This window comes from Coffea arabica, chromosome 5e, assembly GCF_036785885.1.
Source record: "Coffea arabica cultivar ET-39 chromosome 5e, Coffea Arabica ET-39 HiFi, whole genome shotgun sequence".
NCBI classification, from domain to species: Eukaryota; Viridiplantae; Streptophyta; class Magnoliopsida; order Gentianales; family Rubiaceae; genus Coffea; species Coffea arabica.
The window spans coordinates 974,169-993,573 of record NC_092318.1 but is presented as its reverse complement, the minus strand read 5'-3'; the positions used below and the strand labels follow the sequence as shown (position 1 = coordinate 993,573).

At 36.7% G+C, this 19,405-nt stretch overlaps 1 protein-coding gene across 1 annotated transcript; it reads left to right on the top strand.

Moving 5' to 3' along the window:
* The first annotated feature begins 12,653 nt into the window (after positions 1 to 12,653).
* On the top strand, positions 12,654 to 13,427 carry LOC113688394 (uncharacterized). Its single transcript, XM_027206203.1, has one exon. It carries the CDS (start codon positions 12,654 to 12,656, stop codon positions 13,425 to 13,427), a length of 774 nt encoding a protein of 257 aa, XP_027062004.1.
* Positions 13,428 to 19,405: the final 5,978 nt, after the last annotated feature.

The following is a 19,405-nucleotide window of genomic DNA, read 5'->3' as shown; positions in this document are numbered from 1 at the left end:
AATATTGATAGGGTACAAGACTCCAAATAATAGTCAGTATCGAATATGCAGAGGATAGCATATACCAAAATATAACATACATTATCACACACCACTGGTTTCTAAAAAAAATTTAACTGTATCTCTTAGTATGAAACTAGTCATGGATCATGTGATTTGCGCCCGTGAACAAAAATGTTTTCAGGTTTCTTTTTTTTTTTTTTTTAGAGAAACTGGATGGTTTTAATAGAATTACTCTAATTCAAACAATAACAAAACATAAATCGAATTGTTTCTTCTTCTTCTTCTTTTTTTTTTTTTTGAAATTGGTCTACTCTCACCAACACAAATTAAGCACAAGAAACAAGACTTCTTTTGTTCTAAGAGCAACTTTAATTTCTATTAGTATTAATATTTTTTTGTCTTTCGCTTAAATTTATATGGTTTGATTGTACTTTTTCATATCATTTGAGTTGAATTTTTCAGTTTTTTGATTAATTTGTTGTTCTCCTTTGTGTCATTCTACGATATATATTTTTAAAAGTTTTAGTTATTCAAATTTTCTATTTTCTATTAATAAGGATTATAAATGGTTCAGTGATTCAACTTTCAGTATATTTCAATATGATTGGATGCTGAATGAATGAATTAAGTTAATTTGATTTTCTAATAAAGGAGGCACGTTGGGATAGTGTTAACAAATAGGTATGTTTGATGAATTTGAGCTCAAAATTTTGTTGCAGGGGATTTAAGGAAGATGGCACCATTGTAAATTATAAATTGATATAAAATTTTAAATTTCAAACTTAGAATAAAATAAATCATTTAAATAACCAATAATTAAAATGTAAACTATAAAAGAAAGATATTTTGCAAGGAAAAAGAATTGCCTTAAAAAAGTGGAATTTAGCGGAGTTAATGCATGAAATAAGCTCAATGGAGTTGGGAAAGATTGATGCTTGGTTACAGAGACAAAAGTCAAAGCTTTTGTTTTTGCGTTTATTTTTTTATTGATACTTCATCATTTTTCTTTTGTCTATGTTCAAGTAAATTTAGTATCAAGGTATAATAATCATATGTAATAAAGAAATTAGACGAAATTAAGTTCCAGCAAAGAGAGCTAATTAGTATTTCCTTAATTGTTATGTAAGAGTTATGCTAAGCACTTATCATATACTAACATTAAAGTGATATGGATTTGCATACTTATATAAGGAAACTAAGAGTCGGATTGTTATAGAATATTTTTACAAAGAGAAATTAAAAGAGACCCCTTGTTTGATATTTAAAAGTTACATCAACTACTAATAGTATATTGAGCATAATTTAATACTAATTTTATATCGTATGCAAATATAAGGAAAGTAAGATTGCCATAGGATGTTGTCACAAAGGAAATGACAGGTTGTCGACGCCTGTGCAATAATAAAAATAAACTTAGTTGTCAATTAAAGTAATCAAAACCCAATTCTAAGTACTAGAGCAGGGACTCTAGGTGTGAAATGGGTTACTTGATTCACCATGTTCCTGAAGAGTTTGCTTAATCCGATATACCAGAATGAGGTTGCTTATTCACGAGAAATTATTGATTTGTAAAAAGGGCAAGTAAGGTCGTCTCCTCAGGGATTGGGGATATTTGTCTCTTTTGAAATCCAACGTAACACGAGGGATGTTTTTGTATAAAAGATGACAATTAAAGCAGTTCAACTAAAAATAAATAGCTAATTAAAAATTAAATGACAATTTACTAAAACCAGAGTAATAATAACTAAAGGTATAGTCAAGAAATAACTTCAGCAATGGTTCACCTAATTGATCATCGATGCAAAAGTAATTCTAATTATTTACTAATAAATAGGTTATAACTGCCAAACAAGTGATGACAGTCAACCCCTCCTTACTGTGTCGTTAATTAAGTTACGCATGTTAACCACTGCTCTAATTAAGAAATAATCCTAGGTATGTCCGTAAGATTTAATTCCCCAATTACTTTATGTATTAGAGGAGCTCTATTCTAACCAAATAACACACTACCAGGGTTATTTTAGATTAGCCTGCGTATTTTCCTGACACAAACCTAATCATGCTAGTTGTCACTATTTTAGAACAATTAAACAATTACGGATTTAATGCTCTAATTGACATCAGGTTGCTAAATTAATTCAACGTCCGGGCCCAGGATATTTAATTAACAAAGCAACCATAAACATTACAAACAGAGAATATGCAAATATCAGTAAATAAGAGGAATAAATAAAATTAATTCGATCTCACAATTTTTAGATGCACCAAAGCCTTCGTTGTTTTTTGACTAGAAAAAGGGGATTTAGTTCATCCCTGATGAGTAACACCCACACAAAGTTGATGAAATAGCAATCGCAAACATTGTCTCTGATTTCGATGATTCAATTCGTTCGAATTGGGAAAGAAGAGGCAAGACTACAAAGTATGACCAATTGTTTTCCTTGGTCTTGACATCCGCAGGAAGAAAACCACAAGAAGATGAAAAAGGAAAAGTCGAAGGCTAAAACAAGAAAGTGTCCCCATTGTCTGCTATCTCTACTTCCTATCTACTTTCTGCCTTTTTCTTTGTGGCTGCTCCAGAGGAAGAAAAGGGAGACTCCAGCCTTGTTCCGTCTCTTCTCTCTTCGACAATTACCAAAAGAAGAAAAGTTCCTCTTTTCCAAAAGTGCCCCTAGATTAAGGGAGCAGATTTGACTGCTACTTGAACACCTTTTCTGATAACCGTCAAATTGGCACTTGTTATGGTATTATTGTTCTACTCCCTGTGATAAATGTAAATTTCCAAAAGTGAGTAGAATCTGACAATTAATCCACATTTTGTAAGGTAACCGAGGAAATTAATTATAGAATAAATGATAAATTTGCACCCTATCAATTCCCCCCACACCTAAACCATGCTTGTCCTCGAGCATGAGAGCAGCAGACAAGCACCAATATTTGACAACGGCCATTGCTCCATCTACCTTATTGCCAAAATACCAAGAAAAACATATATCAAGCATCAGTGATCAAGATCCAAGAAACATCACCCCGATTAGCTTCTAAACCACAAACTCCTCCAGTTTCACGTTAACTAATCTAGAAAAAAGGAATTGTCGCTCAACATTTATCAGTAAATAGTCCAACTATTAACCAAAATCTCAACATTAAATCCACACATCGGCTAGCTGACTTTAATCACATATTGACACCACCTTCACACCTTTTTATTACGTTTTTCTATTTCCTCTTCTTTTTTTTCATTTTTTTTATTCTTTTCTTTTTCAATAGTAACAAAAGACTTAGTCTCTAGCCATTGAGCCTTTTGACTCGAACTCCAATATTTGCCAGATGGAAGAGCCCGGTTACTCAGCTCCTATCGCTATGAGACCACGTACTCATAGCAATTACTACTTTTGACGCGAGAATCCACACTTTTGGTGAAGATCCCCAGTTACTCAGTAGTAATAACTAGCGGAGTACAGTCAACTTCTGTTCACAGCCAGGCAACAAAGTAACTCAAAATCTCACATAAAATAGCAATAGCTAGTCTTATTTCCTCAAACATGGAGAACTAAAGTTAATAATTGGACCAATTCACATGAAAATGCCAAACAGTTATACCCTTTGCCTAGAAAAGGTAACCAAAAATTATAAGTCATAAGATCATTGATATTCACCAAAGAGATATTTTTGGACTCAATCAAATTAACTTGATACACTTTTATTACTAGAACTTGACAATAGTAGAATTAGAGTCAACGACCATCATCAAACCTTGGTAGTCATAGAAGAGCTGATCACTAATAAATGAAAAGAAAAGAAAAGAAATGAAAAATAGAACAAATAACAAAAGAATAAAGGAAAAACATCTAAAAACTAAAAACTAGAAACTATAAATACTAGCTGTATCACAGTTTTTCCCTCCCACACCTAAATCCGACATTGGCCTCAATGGAGGTAATAGAGCAAATCAAGCAGAGAAGACACTGAAACTTCCCTCGGGGGCGGCTATAGGATAGGCGGGAATGGCGGAGTGAAGCTGATATGGTGGGAGTACGCGGCTAGGTTCGGAGACATTTGAGCCACCTGATTGGTGACATTCGTCACCCGCTCATCTACGTTGTGAACCTGTGCTCGTAAGTGGCGCCACTCACCATTTTCGCCAATTATCACCCCAAGCGACAAAAGACAGAATATCCAACAAAGATAGGAACCAGTAAATGCAAATCAATAGCCATTGGTGTTCCCCAACTCAATAGTCAAATGCAAAAGTTGTCCACCCAAATACTCAATACATGTCCCCAATGATACAGTTAACTGCACAATTCAACCAATCAAAATCGTAGCAAATGCCTCAAGAATTCAACAATTCCAGCAGTAGCAGTTCAGAGATTTGATAATAACAACTCAGTCACAAGTTCTTAGCTGTCAATCAGACAACCAATCAGATAGAATTACCAAATCTAGTCAAAATACTCCAACTAGTACCACTGGTTCCAGTATCAAAAATTCACAGCAAAATAGGAACGAATCTTCAATCATCCAAATTCAATCAAATGCAATCAATCTAAAATCGATCAATCAAAATCAGATACCGGCAGTCAAACACATGCAATCACACATAGTCAATCGATAAATGCCAAATAGCAAAGTTACTGTGTATGAATCACAAAATTAAGAAAGGGCTCGACTGGGGCACAGTTACGCGAGAAACCTGACACCAGGGTTGGAGTAGTGCTGATGCCGGCAGTTGCGCGACGGTAAGGCTCCTGTCTCACGCAAGAGTGTAGTGAAGGAGGTGTTAGGATCGGAAACAACCAAGTGAAAGAGATAAACAATGCAAAGATCATAAATGTAACAATAAGTAAAAGGAAAGAATTACAAACCAATTAACTACCCAGCTCCTCTTGAGCTTCAAACAAGCTACTTCAAATTGATGAATTACAATCACTCTTGTGTACAAAGGAAGGTTCACCTCCTCCTTGCCCCGAACTCCCTCGGTCAAGCCAGGACGTTTTACTATCCCTCAGGACAACCCTCACAGAGCTACACTCATGAAGTATTCACTCACAAATGAAAAGTTTACAATGAACCTCACACCACTAAGACTACAAATCTTCTTTGAAGAGTATTTTCTCACTAAAATCTCTTTAGATCTTTTGTATCTTCAGTGTGCCAAAGTTATTTTTAGTATCTGACCAACCACTATTTATATAGGACCAAGAAAGTGCCTCATTAATGCTTCCAACGGATAGAAAGTAGCTGAACAGTCAACTATCCATTGGCAGTGTCGGACGTCCGATAGCCCTGTTTTATGCGTCCGACAGCAAGCAGAGAGTTTAAGACTTTTTCTTCAATTCTTTCGGACGTCCGATAGGCTGGTTTTCTGCGTCCGAAGATACTCAATGGTTGTCGGACGTCCGATGCAGTTTTTTTGAGCGTCCGACAGCTTCAGCATACTTTGTCTTCTTTCAATTGCACTTGTTCATGGAATCAAATAACTTCATAACTGAAAATATATCTTGAAGAAATATTAGTATCATCCATTTGTTTTGTAAACATCAAGATCAACAGGAGGCGACGCTGAGGGGGGAAGTGCGCGATAGGCAGCGGCAGCGCGCGTTGAGGAGCGCGTGATGGAGAGCAGCAGGAGAGAGATGAGGCGAGGCGACGCGGTTGCGTCGCAGGTCATGGGTGGCAGCGGCAGCGGTGTGGTGCAGCGGTCGCTGCGAGGAGAGAGAGAGTGTGTGGGGTTGCGCGAGGATGGCGGCGTGCGTTTGACTCGAAGAGCAAGAGAGAGAGAGAGTCACGCGGCAAGAGAAGGGCGAGACCTTGGGTGGAGGTTGGCGATGGCGATGGCGGCGTGCGGCGAAGCAGGGAGAAGGCGGTGGCAGCGGTCGAGTTTTGGCCAAGAGGGGAAAGGAGAAACATGGGAAAGCGGGGGAAGAATGGAAGAAAAGGGAAAGAAAGAAAGGAAGAAAAAAGAAAGAAAAAGAAGAGAAAAAAAAGAAAGAAAGAAAAAGAAATAGTTTTTTGGTGTTTTCTCCCTTTTTTTGTATTTGGAATTTAAATTTTAAAATTTGAATTTTGAAAATCAAAATTGAAGGTTAAAACAGAAAATATTTTTATTTTTAATTTTTTTTGGTTGTCAAACACGGCATGGGCACGCTAAGATTGGAAGAAATATTCTGACCTTGGGAGTCACCTTTCGCAATTTAACGCGTGCCCTCCTTGCGTGGGCATGCCATGATTCCTTGGCCTGCTTGCGTTTCGAACAGTGGAGGTTTTACCAACATGGCGTGGGCACGCGAAGATTGGTAAAAGTATACTGACCATGAGGTTGGGACTTATAACATTAATGCGTGCCCTCCTCGCGCGGGCATGCCAAGTTTCCCTGCCCTGGCCACAGTTGAGGAAAACATCAAAAGCAATCAGTACCCAAGTGAGAAACGACAAATTGAAAGAATTGAACAATAAAAAACTACAAAACCAATATTTGGGTTGCCTTCCAAAAAGTGCATTTCTTTAACGTCTTTGGTTAGACGTTAAACACCACTCTTCAAATCTGGATGTAATTCAAATTTTCTTGTAATCGGTGGCCCTCCTCCGGGATCCAAATAGCCATTGAGTGCAGCCTTCTTTCTTAATTTTCTATTCATTTTCACTTCATAAACTGCTTTCATTCCCTGATAGTTGTTCGCAGCAACTTTGAATTTATCCCTACAAGCAAACTCAGAAAATTCTTGTACAGAAGGATTAATAACATGAATAGCAAACACAGAGTAAGAGTTAACAGGATGTTTCATTGTATCAAAAATATTAAAGTGGACTATTTCTTCATCAAATTCCATTGTGAGAGTACCCTTACTAACATCAATCTTAGTTTGGGCAGTACTCAAGAATGACCTTTCTAATATAATGGGTGATGGATTTGGGGCACTTCCATCATCCATGTAAAGCACATAAAAATCAGTAGGAAAAAATAATCCATCTACTTGCACTAAAACATCCTCAACTACCCCATTCAGATAAGTAAATGTACAATCAGCCAATTGAATTATTATCCCTGTTTCATTTAAAGGTCCTAAATTTAGGGAATCATAGATTAATTTATGCATCACATTAATTGAAGTTCCTAAATCTAGCATGGCATTTTTAATCTTAGAAAGTCCAATCTGAGAGGGGATAATAAACATACATGGTTCTCTGCATTTAGGTGGTAGTTTCCTTTGTAAAATCGCTGAAACGTTCACACCTACCACAATGTGCTCATCCCCCCTAACTTCTTCTTGATGACGCACAAGTTTTTCAAGAATTTAGCGTATCTTGGCACTTGCTTGATTGCGTCTAACAAAGGGATATTGATTGCCACCTTTCGAAACATCTCTAAAATCTTCTTTTCTTTATCTTGCTTCTTTGGTTTCTCTAACCTACTTGAAAAAGGCGGTGAGTTAGTTCCAACTTTAATTATAGAATCAGGAATTACCTTTGGATTTGCATTTCTCATTCCTTCCTCCTCAAGCTCTTTTTCAATTTGATCTTCATTTTTATCCTTCGGGATCACGAGTTCGAGTCCCTGAATTTCCTTCCCGCTCCTTAAGGTCATTACACTTACATTCTTCAGGTGTAGTTCAAGTTGAGACGGCAATTTTTCATAAACTTGGGATTCCAGGAGGTTGATTGCTATTGCCATCTGACTCTGCATTGCTTGCACCTGTCCCAGTTGATTTCTCATACGTTGTACGTCAGAATCCGTCTTTTGTTGATTAGCAATTAATTGCTTCATCATCTCTTCCATAGACGGACTTGAATTTGAAGGGGGTGGTGGCGGGCGAGATTGATACTGTTGTTGATACCCTTGCTGTCTATTTGGTGCAAAATTTGACTACCTATTTCCTCCATAACTGAAGTTAGGGTGATCTCTTCAATCCGGATTGTACATATTTGAGTACGGGTCATATGGCTTTCTTGGCGCGGGCACGTGACCAGCCATGTTCACTTGCTCCGCACTTTCTTGTTGAATCAGCGGACATATCTCTGTAGAATGACCCATAGCAGTGCAAATCCTATACACCTTGGCTTGTGATGCATTTCCTATAGCCAATTGCCTAACAAATGATATTAATTCAATCAACTGCTGTTGAATAGAAGATGTCTCTACCTCACTCATTCTGCGTGTCGGGACATCCTCCCTCGCACCAAACTGTTGCGAATTTTCAGCCATTCCTTCAATTAATTCCCACGCTTCTCAAGGAGTTTTATTCACCAATGCCCCTTCACTTGCAGCATCAATTATACTCCTATCTCTGAAAAGGAGCCCCTCGTAAAAATATTGGATGAGCAATTATTCACTTATTTGGTGTTGAGGGCACTTGTTGCATAACTTCTTGAACCGCTCCCAATAATGATCGGTTTGACTCTCCTGGATGCTGCTTGATACCGCATATCTTTTTCCTTAGACTTGCAGCTCAAGACGCCGGAAAGTATTTGTCTAAGAATTTTTTCTTCAGCTGGTCCCACGTGGTGATACTACCTGGTGGTAGGTAGTACAGCTAATCTTTCGCGGAATCCTTCAAAGAGAAGGATAATGCCCTCATTTTTATTTGCTCTTCTGTAATTCCTGGGGGTTTCATGCTATTGCAAACGACATCAAACTCTTGCAAGTGCTTGTAAGGCTCCTCACCTCACCTGGTAAACCATAGAAAGATGGCAAGAGATGAATTAGACCAGATTTTAACTCAAATGGTGTGTTATCATTCAAACTTGAGAAAGTGATGCATAATGGCTGCTGATTTAAATCTGGGGCAGCCAACTCCCTTAGTGTTTGTACATTAGCCATAGTGACTTTTTCTTGATCCGAGTCACTCGAAGTATCACCAAACGAATTTGCTGGTTCAACTTCTGGCTCAAGTCTCTGAGATACAGCACTAGAGTGCTCTTCTCTGAGCTGTCTGGTCTCTTTCCTTGTTCTACGCACAGTCTTCTCTACCTTGGGATCGAAAATTAATTCACCTGTACGAGAAGAACGGGGCATATACTCGAAAAGTACCAGCAATGGTAACCAGAGTAATAATAACTAAAGGTCTAGCTAAGAAATAACTTCAGCAATGGTTCACCTAATTGATCATCGATGCAAAGGTAACTCCAATTATTTACTAATAAATAGGTTATAATTGCCAAACAAGTGATGACAGTTAACCCCTCCTTACTGTGTCAGTGATTAAGGTACGCCCGTTAACCACTGCTCTAATTGAGAAATAATTCTAAGTACGCCCGTAAGATTTAATTCTCCAATTGCCTTACGTATTAGAGGAGCCCTATTCTAACCAAATAACACACTACCAGGGTTATTTTAGATTTGCCTGCGTATTTTCCTGACACAAACCTAATCATACCAGTTGTCACTATTTTAGAGCAATTAAACAATTACAGATTCAATACTCTAATTGACATCAGGTTGCTAAATTAATTCAACGTCCGGGCCCAGGATATTTAATTAACAAAGCAACCATAAACATTACAAACAGAGAATATGCAAATATCAGTAAATAAGAGGAATAAATAAAATTAATTTGATCTCACATTTTTTAAATGAATCAAATCCTCCGTTGTTTCTGGACTAGAAAAAAGGGATTTAGTTCATCCCTGATGAGTAACACCCACACAAAGTTGATGAAACAGCAATCGCAGACATTGTCTTTGATTTCGATGATTCAATTCGTTCGAATTGGGAAAGAAGAGCCAAGACTACAAAGTATGACCAATTGTTTTCCTTGGTCTTGACATCCGGAGGAAGAAAACCACAAGAAGATGAAAAAGGAAAAGTCAAAAGCTAAAACTAAAAAGTGTCCCCATTGTCTGCTATCTCTACTTCCTATCTACTTTCTGCCTTTTTCTTTGCAGCTGCTTCAGAGGAAGAAAAGGGAGACTCTAGCCTTGTTCCGTCTCTTCTCTCTTGGGCAATTACCAAAAGGGGAAAAGTTCCCCTTTTCCAAAAGTGCCCCTGGATTAAGGGAGCAGATTTGACTACTACTTGAACTCCTTTTCTGATAACCGTCAAATTGGCACTTGTTATGGTATTTTTGTTCTACTCCGTGTAATAAATGTAAATTTTTAAAAGTGAGTAGAATCTGACAATTAATCCACATTTTGTAAGGTAACAAAGGAAATTAATTATAGATTAAATGATAAATTTGCACCCTATCAGGAAATTAAAGGAGATTCTTTAATTGATATTTAAAAGCGAAATTGACGAACATATTGGGAAAGGAGCATAGTGATAAAATTCGCTTTAAAAAATTAATACTCCATATATAGATTTTAGAGAATTTTAGTGGCCTATTTAGATTTTACAAAATTTTGACCCAGGGAAGCGTGGAGCTACCCCTACCCGTTCTCCCCCTCCCTTTTAATCTCTCTCTACCTTAATGTGTATTACTCTCCCTATATATAATGTGCTTGTCACAAGTAGCAATACTCAAAGAAGCAAAGAATTACAAAATTTTCTCTTACACTGCAGAAAAAATGGAAAACAGTCAAAACTCCAGTCGAAGTTGCAAATCTAGAGGCAGTAGAGGATCAAATTCCGGTAATGAGATAACTTACATTTCTTCTCACCAAAAAACTATTCCCTTCTTCTTTTATGCTTGTTTAGAGCTACGTGATGTTTGCATGTTGTTGTTTACATGCGAAATTTATTCTTAGTTAGATATCATTAATTCTTATGCCAATTAATTCTTGTAAATCTCCTAGATTTTGTTGTTATCTACATCTCAAATTTTTTTTCTCTTAAGTTGATAGCCACTCCTTTTATGTGCTTATATGGTGATATATCCATTTAAAACTAATATGTTTTTCTTTTATTTGCTACATTTAAGATGTTCAATTTTATAGGGATGAATTTTTGGAAATGACATTGGTCAAAATTGAATGAGAGGATTTATTTCTCCATATCTTATCTATTTAGTTAAGTTATACCTATATATAAATGTAATTAGCCTAGTTATTTTACTCTAATTTGCTATAATCATTACCTTTTCAATCATTTTTCATGTTGGTTTTTCTAATGCATTTTGCTTTAGGGAAATTTTTTTCTACTTTATACTCTTTAGATCGAGATAGGTTGGAGATTGGAAGTTTGAAACTTTTTTCAAATAAATTTTCAATCTTATACACACACACACATATATTTAAGTAACTAATATTCTTTATAAAACTTCTAATTCATGTAAGAAAAAGTTTAAAAAAAACCAATTCTTTATGCATTTAAAAGAAAGCCTCTTTTTAGTCAATTAAGGATTAACATATTTTTGTATGAAATATATTTTTAAATGACATTTTTGAAGAATTAAAAAAAATATTTATTTTATTTATTCTTTATAAAATTTTGAATTTTAATTATGCGCTCTCTAAAAGAAAATATGATTGTTTAGTCATACACGTATTAACTATAAATATTACCTTTCCACATTAGTTGCAACAATAATTAGTTACCTTCTTAGCTAATTGGCCAACCACTTATCTTATATATAAAATTATCTATAGCTCCACAACTAGCGAAGTATGATAGGTTTTTGTTACATTTAAGGAGGAACTTATTCGAGTTAGATCGAAAAAAAAGAAAAACCATCATCAGTTTTGTTATTGTTTTGATCAAGATTTGGACTTTATTGTACATTATATTGGATATGTGTAACTCGATTGTTCTACATAATAGGTGTTTTAGTTATTACTATTATTTAATTGAGTAAAGGAGCATTGCTCTCAAAGTAGTTGATCTGGCCTTGAATCTAAACACACATAGAAGTTGATCGTTTCCTACATTCATCTTGTTTAGGTCCAAAGAAGCCATAGTTTCCTAGAGTTGAAAGGAACTACATCATATGATAATGCTAAATGGATATGTGTAAACTTGCTCTTTAGATTCCAAATTTCATTTTAGTGTAGACACGCACATTAAGAGAGAAAATGCAAGAGAGAAAGAGAGAGAGTGAGATAGACACAAAGAGAGTGGGACCAATACCATTGACAACTCACTTGTGGGACCAATACCATGCTTTGCATACTAGCGGGGGCAAACTTAGAAGCATTGATTACTCACTCGTGGGACCAATACCATGCTTTGCATACTCCAAAAAATTTGTCATATTCTACTATTCACATTGAATACAATATTGGATTCAACTTATCACTTCACGTTTCCAAGATGCCTTCTTTAGTTTCAAAATCAAAATCCAAGTCATCCGTTACAAATCATAGTCCAATTGTAGCGCTTGCCAAGGCTTATTTCTCCTTGATTTTATAGTAATGGACAAATGGAGTAAAAGAGAAGGAGACAATATTTGTGAAATTTTGTTTGCTAATCTCTATCAAGAATAATGCGTTATACATAATTCTAACTCCAATATATTTTCAAATCTAGAAGAAGTTTAGAAATTGAAATGTTTGATGAATTTATATGATATTTATAAACTTGATACTTGTTGAATGATTTTAGACATATTTTGTTAGCTCCATTTCATGACAATATATACTATATCATGCATATGTATCATTGGTAATTAACAAAAAACTAAGACATAGAAAATGAATCTTAAGATTGAATTAATCAAAGACTCCTTGTTGTGTGGAGAATAAACATATACATAAAGGATAGATGACTAAAATATATGGGTTTAACGTTAATTTCAGCTTTAGTGATTCGAGAACCAGGAGATGCTGCAAGTCACGTGGCTACAAACCCCAGCGCCAGTGGTAGCAATGTTAACAACAACAACAATTCTGGGACACCCGAGCCATACCCAAGGCATCATCCTGACTATTTGGTTCCAATAACTAATATCCTTCGCATCATGAAGCGTATCTTGCCGCCAAATGTCAAGGTTTCTGAAGAGGTCAAGACAACCATCCAAGAATGTCTTTCAGAGTACATTCACTTCATCACTGGGGAAGCTAATGAACGCTGTCACTGTGAGCAACGCAAGACCATCATTGCCGAGGATCTTTTGTATGCTTATGCAAGGCTTGGATTTAGCAACTATATCGGTCCTCTCACTCTTTTTCTGGAGCGATATCGTCAAAATGAAGCTGCTAAAAATATTATACATGGGGACGCTTCTGTTAGGCGCACCACTTATTTTCCAGATGCGCAGGGCCCTCCTCCTTTGCTTACTTCTACACCACCTCTCTTACCTCCAATGAATCTGACTTTTCAAGTTGGTGAAGATCATCAGGGGTTCTTTATTAATCCAGCATTGATGTTGAATGATTTGTACTTTCAAAATGTTCGTGAGACTGATCATGGCGATCGGTTTGACGTTGTTGGTTCTTCTTCAAATCTTGACTTTCCGGCGCTAGCTCCTTTTTCCTATGGCTTTTATACTGGGGCTTCTTCTCCACCTGGGTCTTATCCTTATGGTCATGGCCCTAATCATGGACAGTGAGGCTATAGCTTTTGCTATATGTGCAATATATACTATATAGTCCAGGCACTACTATGAGTGCTTAATTGTTCTAATTATTTTTTTTTGTGTTGTTATTATTGTTGTTACTCTTGGATACAATACATTTTGATTTTTGAGCCTTGAAACTAGGCTTTATTTCATATTGCTTGGGGTGTTGCTACTATTGCTATTTTTGCTCTAGGACGTGAGATATTATGATCTTTGAGCCTTGGAGAATAGGTTATTTTTGCTGTTCAAACGGTTTTTCTTATTCAAAATCTATCAAAGGACACTTCTAAGTCAGTAAAATTAGATCCTTGACAGATAGACATTTCAAAGTAAATTAATTGAATGTTCATAAATAGTAATTTGGCATAAATAAGAAGATCAAAGCAAGCATCAATTTATTAGCTGAAGTCAAAATCACTAATACTTACAAACTTTCTTTTTAGGATAAAGGATTTTGACTATTATAGAAAAATATTTAATTGAATATATGTGTATTATAAATGTAAATTTATTTCAAGAAAAATAAAAAGAAAAAAGTACAAATTCGTGCATTTCAAATGTATAATAAATCTTACAAAATTGAGGTCTATATAGATTAAAGTTTTTTACTAAATATTTTTTTAAATAGATGTTTATAGTAAACACACCCCAAAATACTCTCAAATGCATCTGAAATACACCTAATAAAAATACCAAAAAATTAAAAAATTGAAAACATCACCATCTCTTTTTTCCTCTACCAGCACCCGACCACTTTCACTCTCTCACCTCTCTAACGACTCTCTCTTCTCTTTCTCCTTTTCTCTTTTTTTTCTCCTTCGCTTATCCCTTCTTCTCTTTCCTTCCCTCCCTCACTTTCATTACTCTGTGTATGGAGTGGTATACTTGACAAGTGTCCATTTTACCTAATAATTTATGTATATTTTAGTTTATTTATAACTAATTTTGAGCTCCTAAAACAATGTGAGTGACCATTCTGGCAATATTTGATGTCTTTAAGTAACGTTGAGAAGACTTGCGAATTTGTCCTTTTTAGGTGTTAATGTTTATCATATTTTGGTAAGGATGAATAAGCAAGGACAATACGAAGCCGTTTACAAAAAGTCATCATCGGATTGGATGAGAGTATACGGGGCCGGACAGTGAATTTCGAGTCAGATATCAAATCAGATACCCGCTAGAAGGTTTTGCAAGAGAAAAGGTGTTGAGCAGTATACAACATCGGATTGAGGGAGTGAAGTCGGATAATCGGGCCAAATACTCGTCAGAGAATTTTTCAAAGAAGAGTGTTTAGCAGTATACGGCATCGGATAGTGAAATTTGCTTCAAATATCGCTCGGATACTTTGGCGAGAAAATCTGCAAATTGCACAGCTTTTCATCCTTCTTTCTTGCAGCATTTATGATGTTTCGACAACTTCATATTGGGTCCAAGACATTAATTCTTGTCAACTTTATATAACTCAATTGTATCTTTTTGACTCTTCAAGACAAAATGAAGCTTCTTGTGGAAGATTGAAGAAATCTTGAAGATTATAAATAAAGAAGCCTTTAGTCATAGAAGAAGTAATAGGGTGCATTTTAGTGGGATATTTTGATAATATTGCATAATTGTTTGACTAAATTTTGCACTAGTTGGGTGGATTCTACTCGAATTTTGTGTTGGTGTTACTTGCAGGAAATAGTGAAGAAAAAGTGGTTAAAATCAACATTCCAGGAGACTTCCAGACAGTAGGTGTACCCACGCCTAACTTCAACCTTCAAATCCGGATTCCCGTGATTCTTCGCACGTGGAGAGCCTCAAAAAGGGCGAAAAGTGGCTGGCTACAAATTTGGAGATCGGTGGGGCCACTCCAGAGCTGAAGGAAGTAATTTGTAATAGGATTTCTATTATTTAGGAAGTTTGGTATTCGGATACCAAGTTTAGAGGAGAAAAACTAGGACCAGATATACGTTTTTTTCTCTTGGGGCCTGGCCGATGAAAAGGAAATCAATTCCTTCATCTTTTTGGGGGGCGACCTACATGAAGGAGTATTGTACTTTCTGAAGGCTTGTTTTTTACTTTGTTTTTGCTTTTGTGAACAATTAGGAAGAAACCAACGAGAGGAGCCGCATTTGTGGACTTGGGAAGTCCTTTTTCCTGGCTTTGACCGAATTGAAGAAGAAAACCTCAAACTTTTTCGTATGCTTGTGGTTAGGAACAATAGAAAGCAACAATTTGTCTTTTTTTTCTTTCTCTGATTGACCGAAATTGAGAGATCAAATTTGACAACTTTTCCTAATTATTTACGTATGGCTTGTTCTCTATTAATGGAGAACTAACTCTCTAATTCTAGTCAAGGGGACAACTGAAGATTTGGTTCGGCAATTACTGTGAGATCTAAATTATTTTAACTGCTTCCTCCATTTATTGGTATTTTTATGTTTTCTGCTTTTAATTGTTATAACTTTTGTGTATGATTGAATGGTGCGCAATATTTAATTATTCACGTAGACTATTTTACTAATTAGGGGTAGTTGAATCCGTAATTGTTCGATTACCTCTGTCCCGGTAGCAACTGGTATAATTGGGTTTATGTCAAGAAAACATACGATCTAATTTAAACAATCCCCCGTAGTGTGTTTGTTAGTTAGGATTGAACTTTTCTAAATCTTAATGCAATCTAGAAATTAAATCCTACGGTCGTACCTAGGGTTGTTTCTAGGTTAGAGAAATAGTTAACGGTCATACCTTGACTATCGAAAAAGTAAGAAAAAGCTGGTTGTTTATCGCATGTATGATAGCGATAACCAATGTATTAATAAATGTTGAAATTATATTTGAATCGATGATCAGTTGTATGAATCATTTCTGAAGTGTACCCTTGGCTAGAATTTTTTCAATTATTTCTGTCAATTAATTATTTTTTGCATTTGATTTATTTAATTTATTAGCATTTAATCCTAAAATCTCCCATTTATCTTGACTCGGAAGGAAACAAATTTCTCCTCTGCTTGTCACTATCTACTAGTTAGTGAATTTAGTCAGATAATTAATTCTGGTATATCGGATTAAGCAAACTCTTCGGGAATAGGATGAATCAAGTAACCCATTGCACACTTAGAGTCCCTGCTCCAGTACTAGAATTGATTATGGGCTGCTTTTGGTGGTAGTTAGGTTTTATTATTACTATTGCACAAGCTCGGCACCTGTCAATTTTTGACGCCGTTGCTGGGGACTGGCGGTTGAATTATTTATTTCTTTTTGAGTTCAGTTTCTTCTTGATATTTTTGCTAGTTTATGTCCTGTTATTCTCGCACAGGTGAACTGATATACGACCCTGAGAATGAGAAAGCAGCCCGTAGGCGTCGGCAAGAGACTAAGAGACGAAAAGAAGGCAGTTATCTACTGCAAACGAGTCAGTAGAAGACGAAATTACCATGGTCAACAACCGAACACTAAGAGAGTTGGCTGCCCCGGAGTTGACCCACCAGCCTTTGTGCATCACATTCCCAACTCTGGCTGAGAACACTTCATTCGAATTAAAATCGGGGTTAATTCACCTTTTACCCTTGTTCCATGGTCTCTCTGGTGAGGAACCCCATGAACACGTCCAGGAGTTCAAAGTGATTTGTTCTAGCATGAAACCTCCTAGGGTCACTGAAGACCAAATTAGACTTAGAGCCTTCCCTTTCTCTCTCAAGGATGTAGCGAAAGATTGGCTATACTATTTACCCGCAGATAGTATCACCACATGGATACAGTTGAAAAAGAAGTTTCTAGAAAAATTCTTCCCTGCATCTCGGGTTGCGAGTTTGAGGAAAGAGATATGCAGCATCAAACAGTACCCCGGGGAGTCCTTGTATGATTATTGGAAAATATTCAACAAGTTGTGCACTAGATGCCCGCAGGATCAAATTAGTGAACAACTATTGAACCTTTCTCAATAATCATACAAGGACTCTCCGAGGTACTGCTTGATGCTGCATGTCTCTTTCCTCAAAAGCATCAAATTAGTGAATAACTATTGATCCAATACTTTTATGAAGGGCTCCAGTCATCTGATAGAAGAATCATTGATGCTGCGAGTGGAGAAGCACTGGCAAATAAAACACCAAGGAAAGCATGGGAGCTCAGTGAAGCAATGGCAGAAAATTCTCGGCAATTTGACTTCCGTGAGAGTAACCCTACCCGTAGGGTCAACGAGGTAGAGACGTCATCCATTCAGTAGCAACTGTCGGAGCTGACGTCTTTTTTCGGCAATTCACCGTGGGGAATGTGCAGCGACCGAATGTCTGTGGAATTGGTACAAGTATGGACCATCCCACAGATGCATATCCCATTTTGCAAGGAGATGGAGTTGAACATGTAAATATGGCAGGAGACGTGCCCGCGCCCCGTAGGCAGTATGACAGGTATTCTAACACGTACAACCCAGGTTGGAGAGACCATCCCAACTTTAGCTACGGGAACAGGCCGTAGAATTCATTGGGAAATTACCCTCTATGATTTCAACAACCATGGCAACCAAAGTCTCAGCCTTCGTCTACAAATTCAGGAGACTCCTTGGCAGACATTGTCAAGAGCCTGGTTATAAGTACTACTCAATTTCAAAAGCAAAAACTAGATCGGGCATAAAAGATATGGAGACTCGAATGAGCCAAATGGCAATTGCCATTAATCGTCTGGAGTCTCACGTTTTTAAAAAATTACCATCACAACCCGTGGCAAATTTAAAAAATGTAAGTGCCATGATACTGAGAAGTGACAAAGAAGTGGAGAGACCTAAGTTAGCGAATCCGAAAAGCAAAAGTGAAGAAGAGATTGAAAAAGAAGAGCGCATTCACGAAGACCCTTAGGCAGCACTTCTTCAATTCCTGTTAAATCTAACTTACCTCCTTTTCCTTGCAGGTTGGAAAAGACAAAGAAGGCAGAGAAGGAAAAGAGATTCTGGTTATGTTCCAGAAAGTGGAGATTAATATGCCCTTGTTGGATGCCATTAAGCAGATACCGAAATACGCAAAATTTTTAAAGGACCTGTACACCCACAAGAGGAAGTTAAGGGGTGACGAAAGAGTGGCAGTGAGAGAAAATGTGTCGGCTATACTTCAAAGGAAACTCACACCAAAGTGTGAGAATCCAGGTATGTTCACAATTCCATGTAAAATAGGGGATACCCCAATTAGGAAGCAATGTTGGATTTAAGGACGTCGATTAACATGATGGCTAAAATCATCTATGTCTCTCTAAACCTTGGGGCAATAAAAGGCACAAGTATCATAATACAACTAGCAGACCGTACCAAATCTTGTCCAGAGGGGTTAGTTGAAAATGTTTTGGTACAGATCAATGAGTTAGTTTTTTCTACAGATTTTTATGTCCTAAACATGGAGGATGAAAGGTCATTAAATCCGTCGCCTATTTTATTAAGTAGACCATTTTTGAGTACTGTTAGGACAAAAATAGATGTGAATGAGAGTACTCTATCAATGGAGTTTGATGGAGAAATTGTAAATTTCAATATTTTTTATGCGATGAAGTACCTGGAGGAATGTAACTCTGTTTTTGTTTTGAGTGTTATTAAACCCCTTGTACAAGAAACTTTCGAATTTAATGGGGAGGATGCACTAGAAGTGATTTTGACGAAACACCTTGAGTTGGGAGCAACTCTTAGTGTGGAAATAAGTGATGAGTTGTACCGTGCGATTGAAGCACTGCACTCACTTCCACCAATTTCTTCTAGGTATGAGCTCACTTCTGTTTTTGAACGTTAAACTCAGAAAAAGTTGCTGCCTTCTGTTATGCAGGCACCCGAGCTGGAGTTTAATCCTCTCCCGAAACATCTGAAGTATGCATTTTTCGGGGATAAGCAGACACTACCGGTGATAATTTCTGCATATCTGTCACCGAGTCAAGAAGATAACCTGGTTCGTCTTCTTCGAGATCATAAAGAGGCGATTGGGTGGAGTATCGCAGACATCAAAGGAATT

What these genes read in the sequence shown, in the direction of transcription:
- LOC113688394 (XM_027206203.1), top strand. Translation starts at nt 12,654, where the DNA reads ATGGGTTTAACGTTAATTTCAGCTTTAGTGATTCGAGAACCAGGAGAT.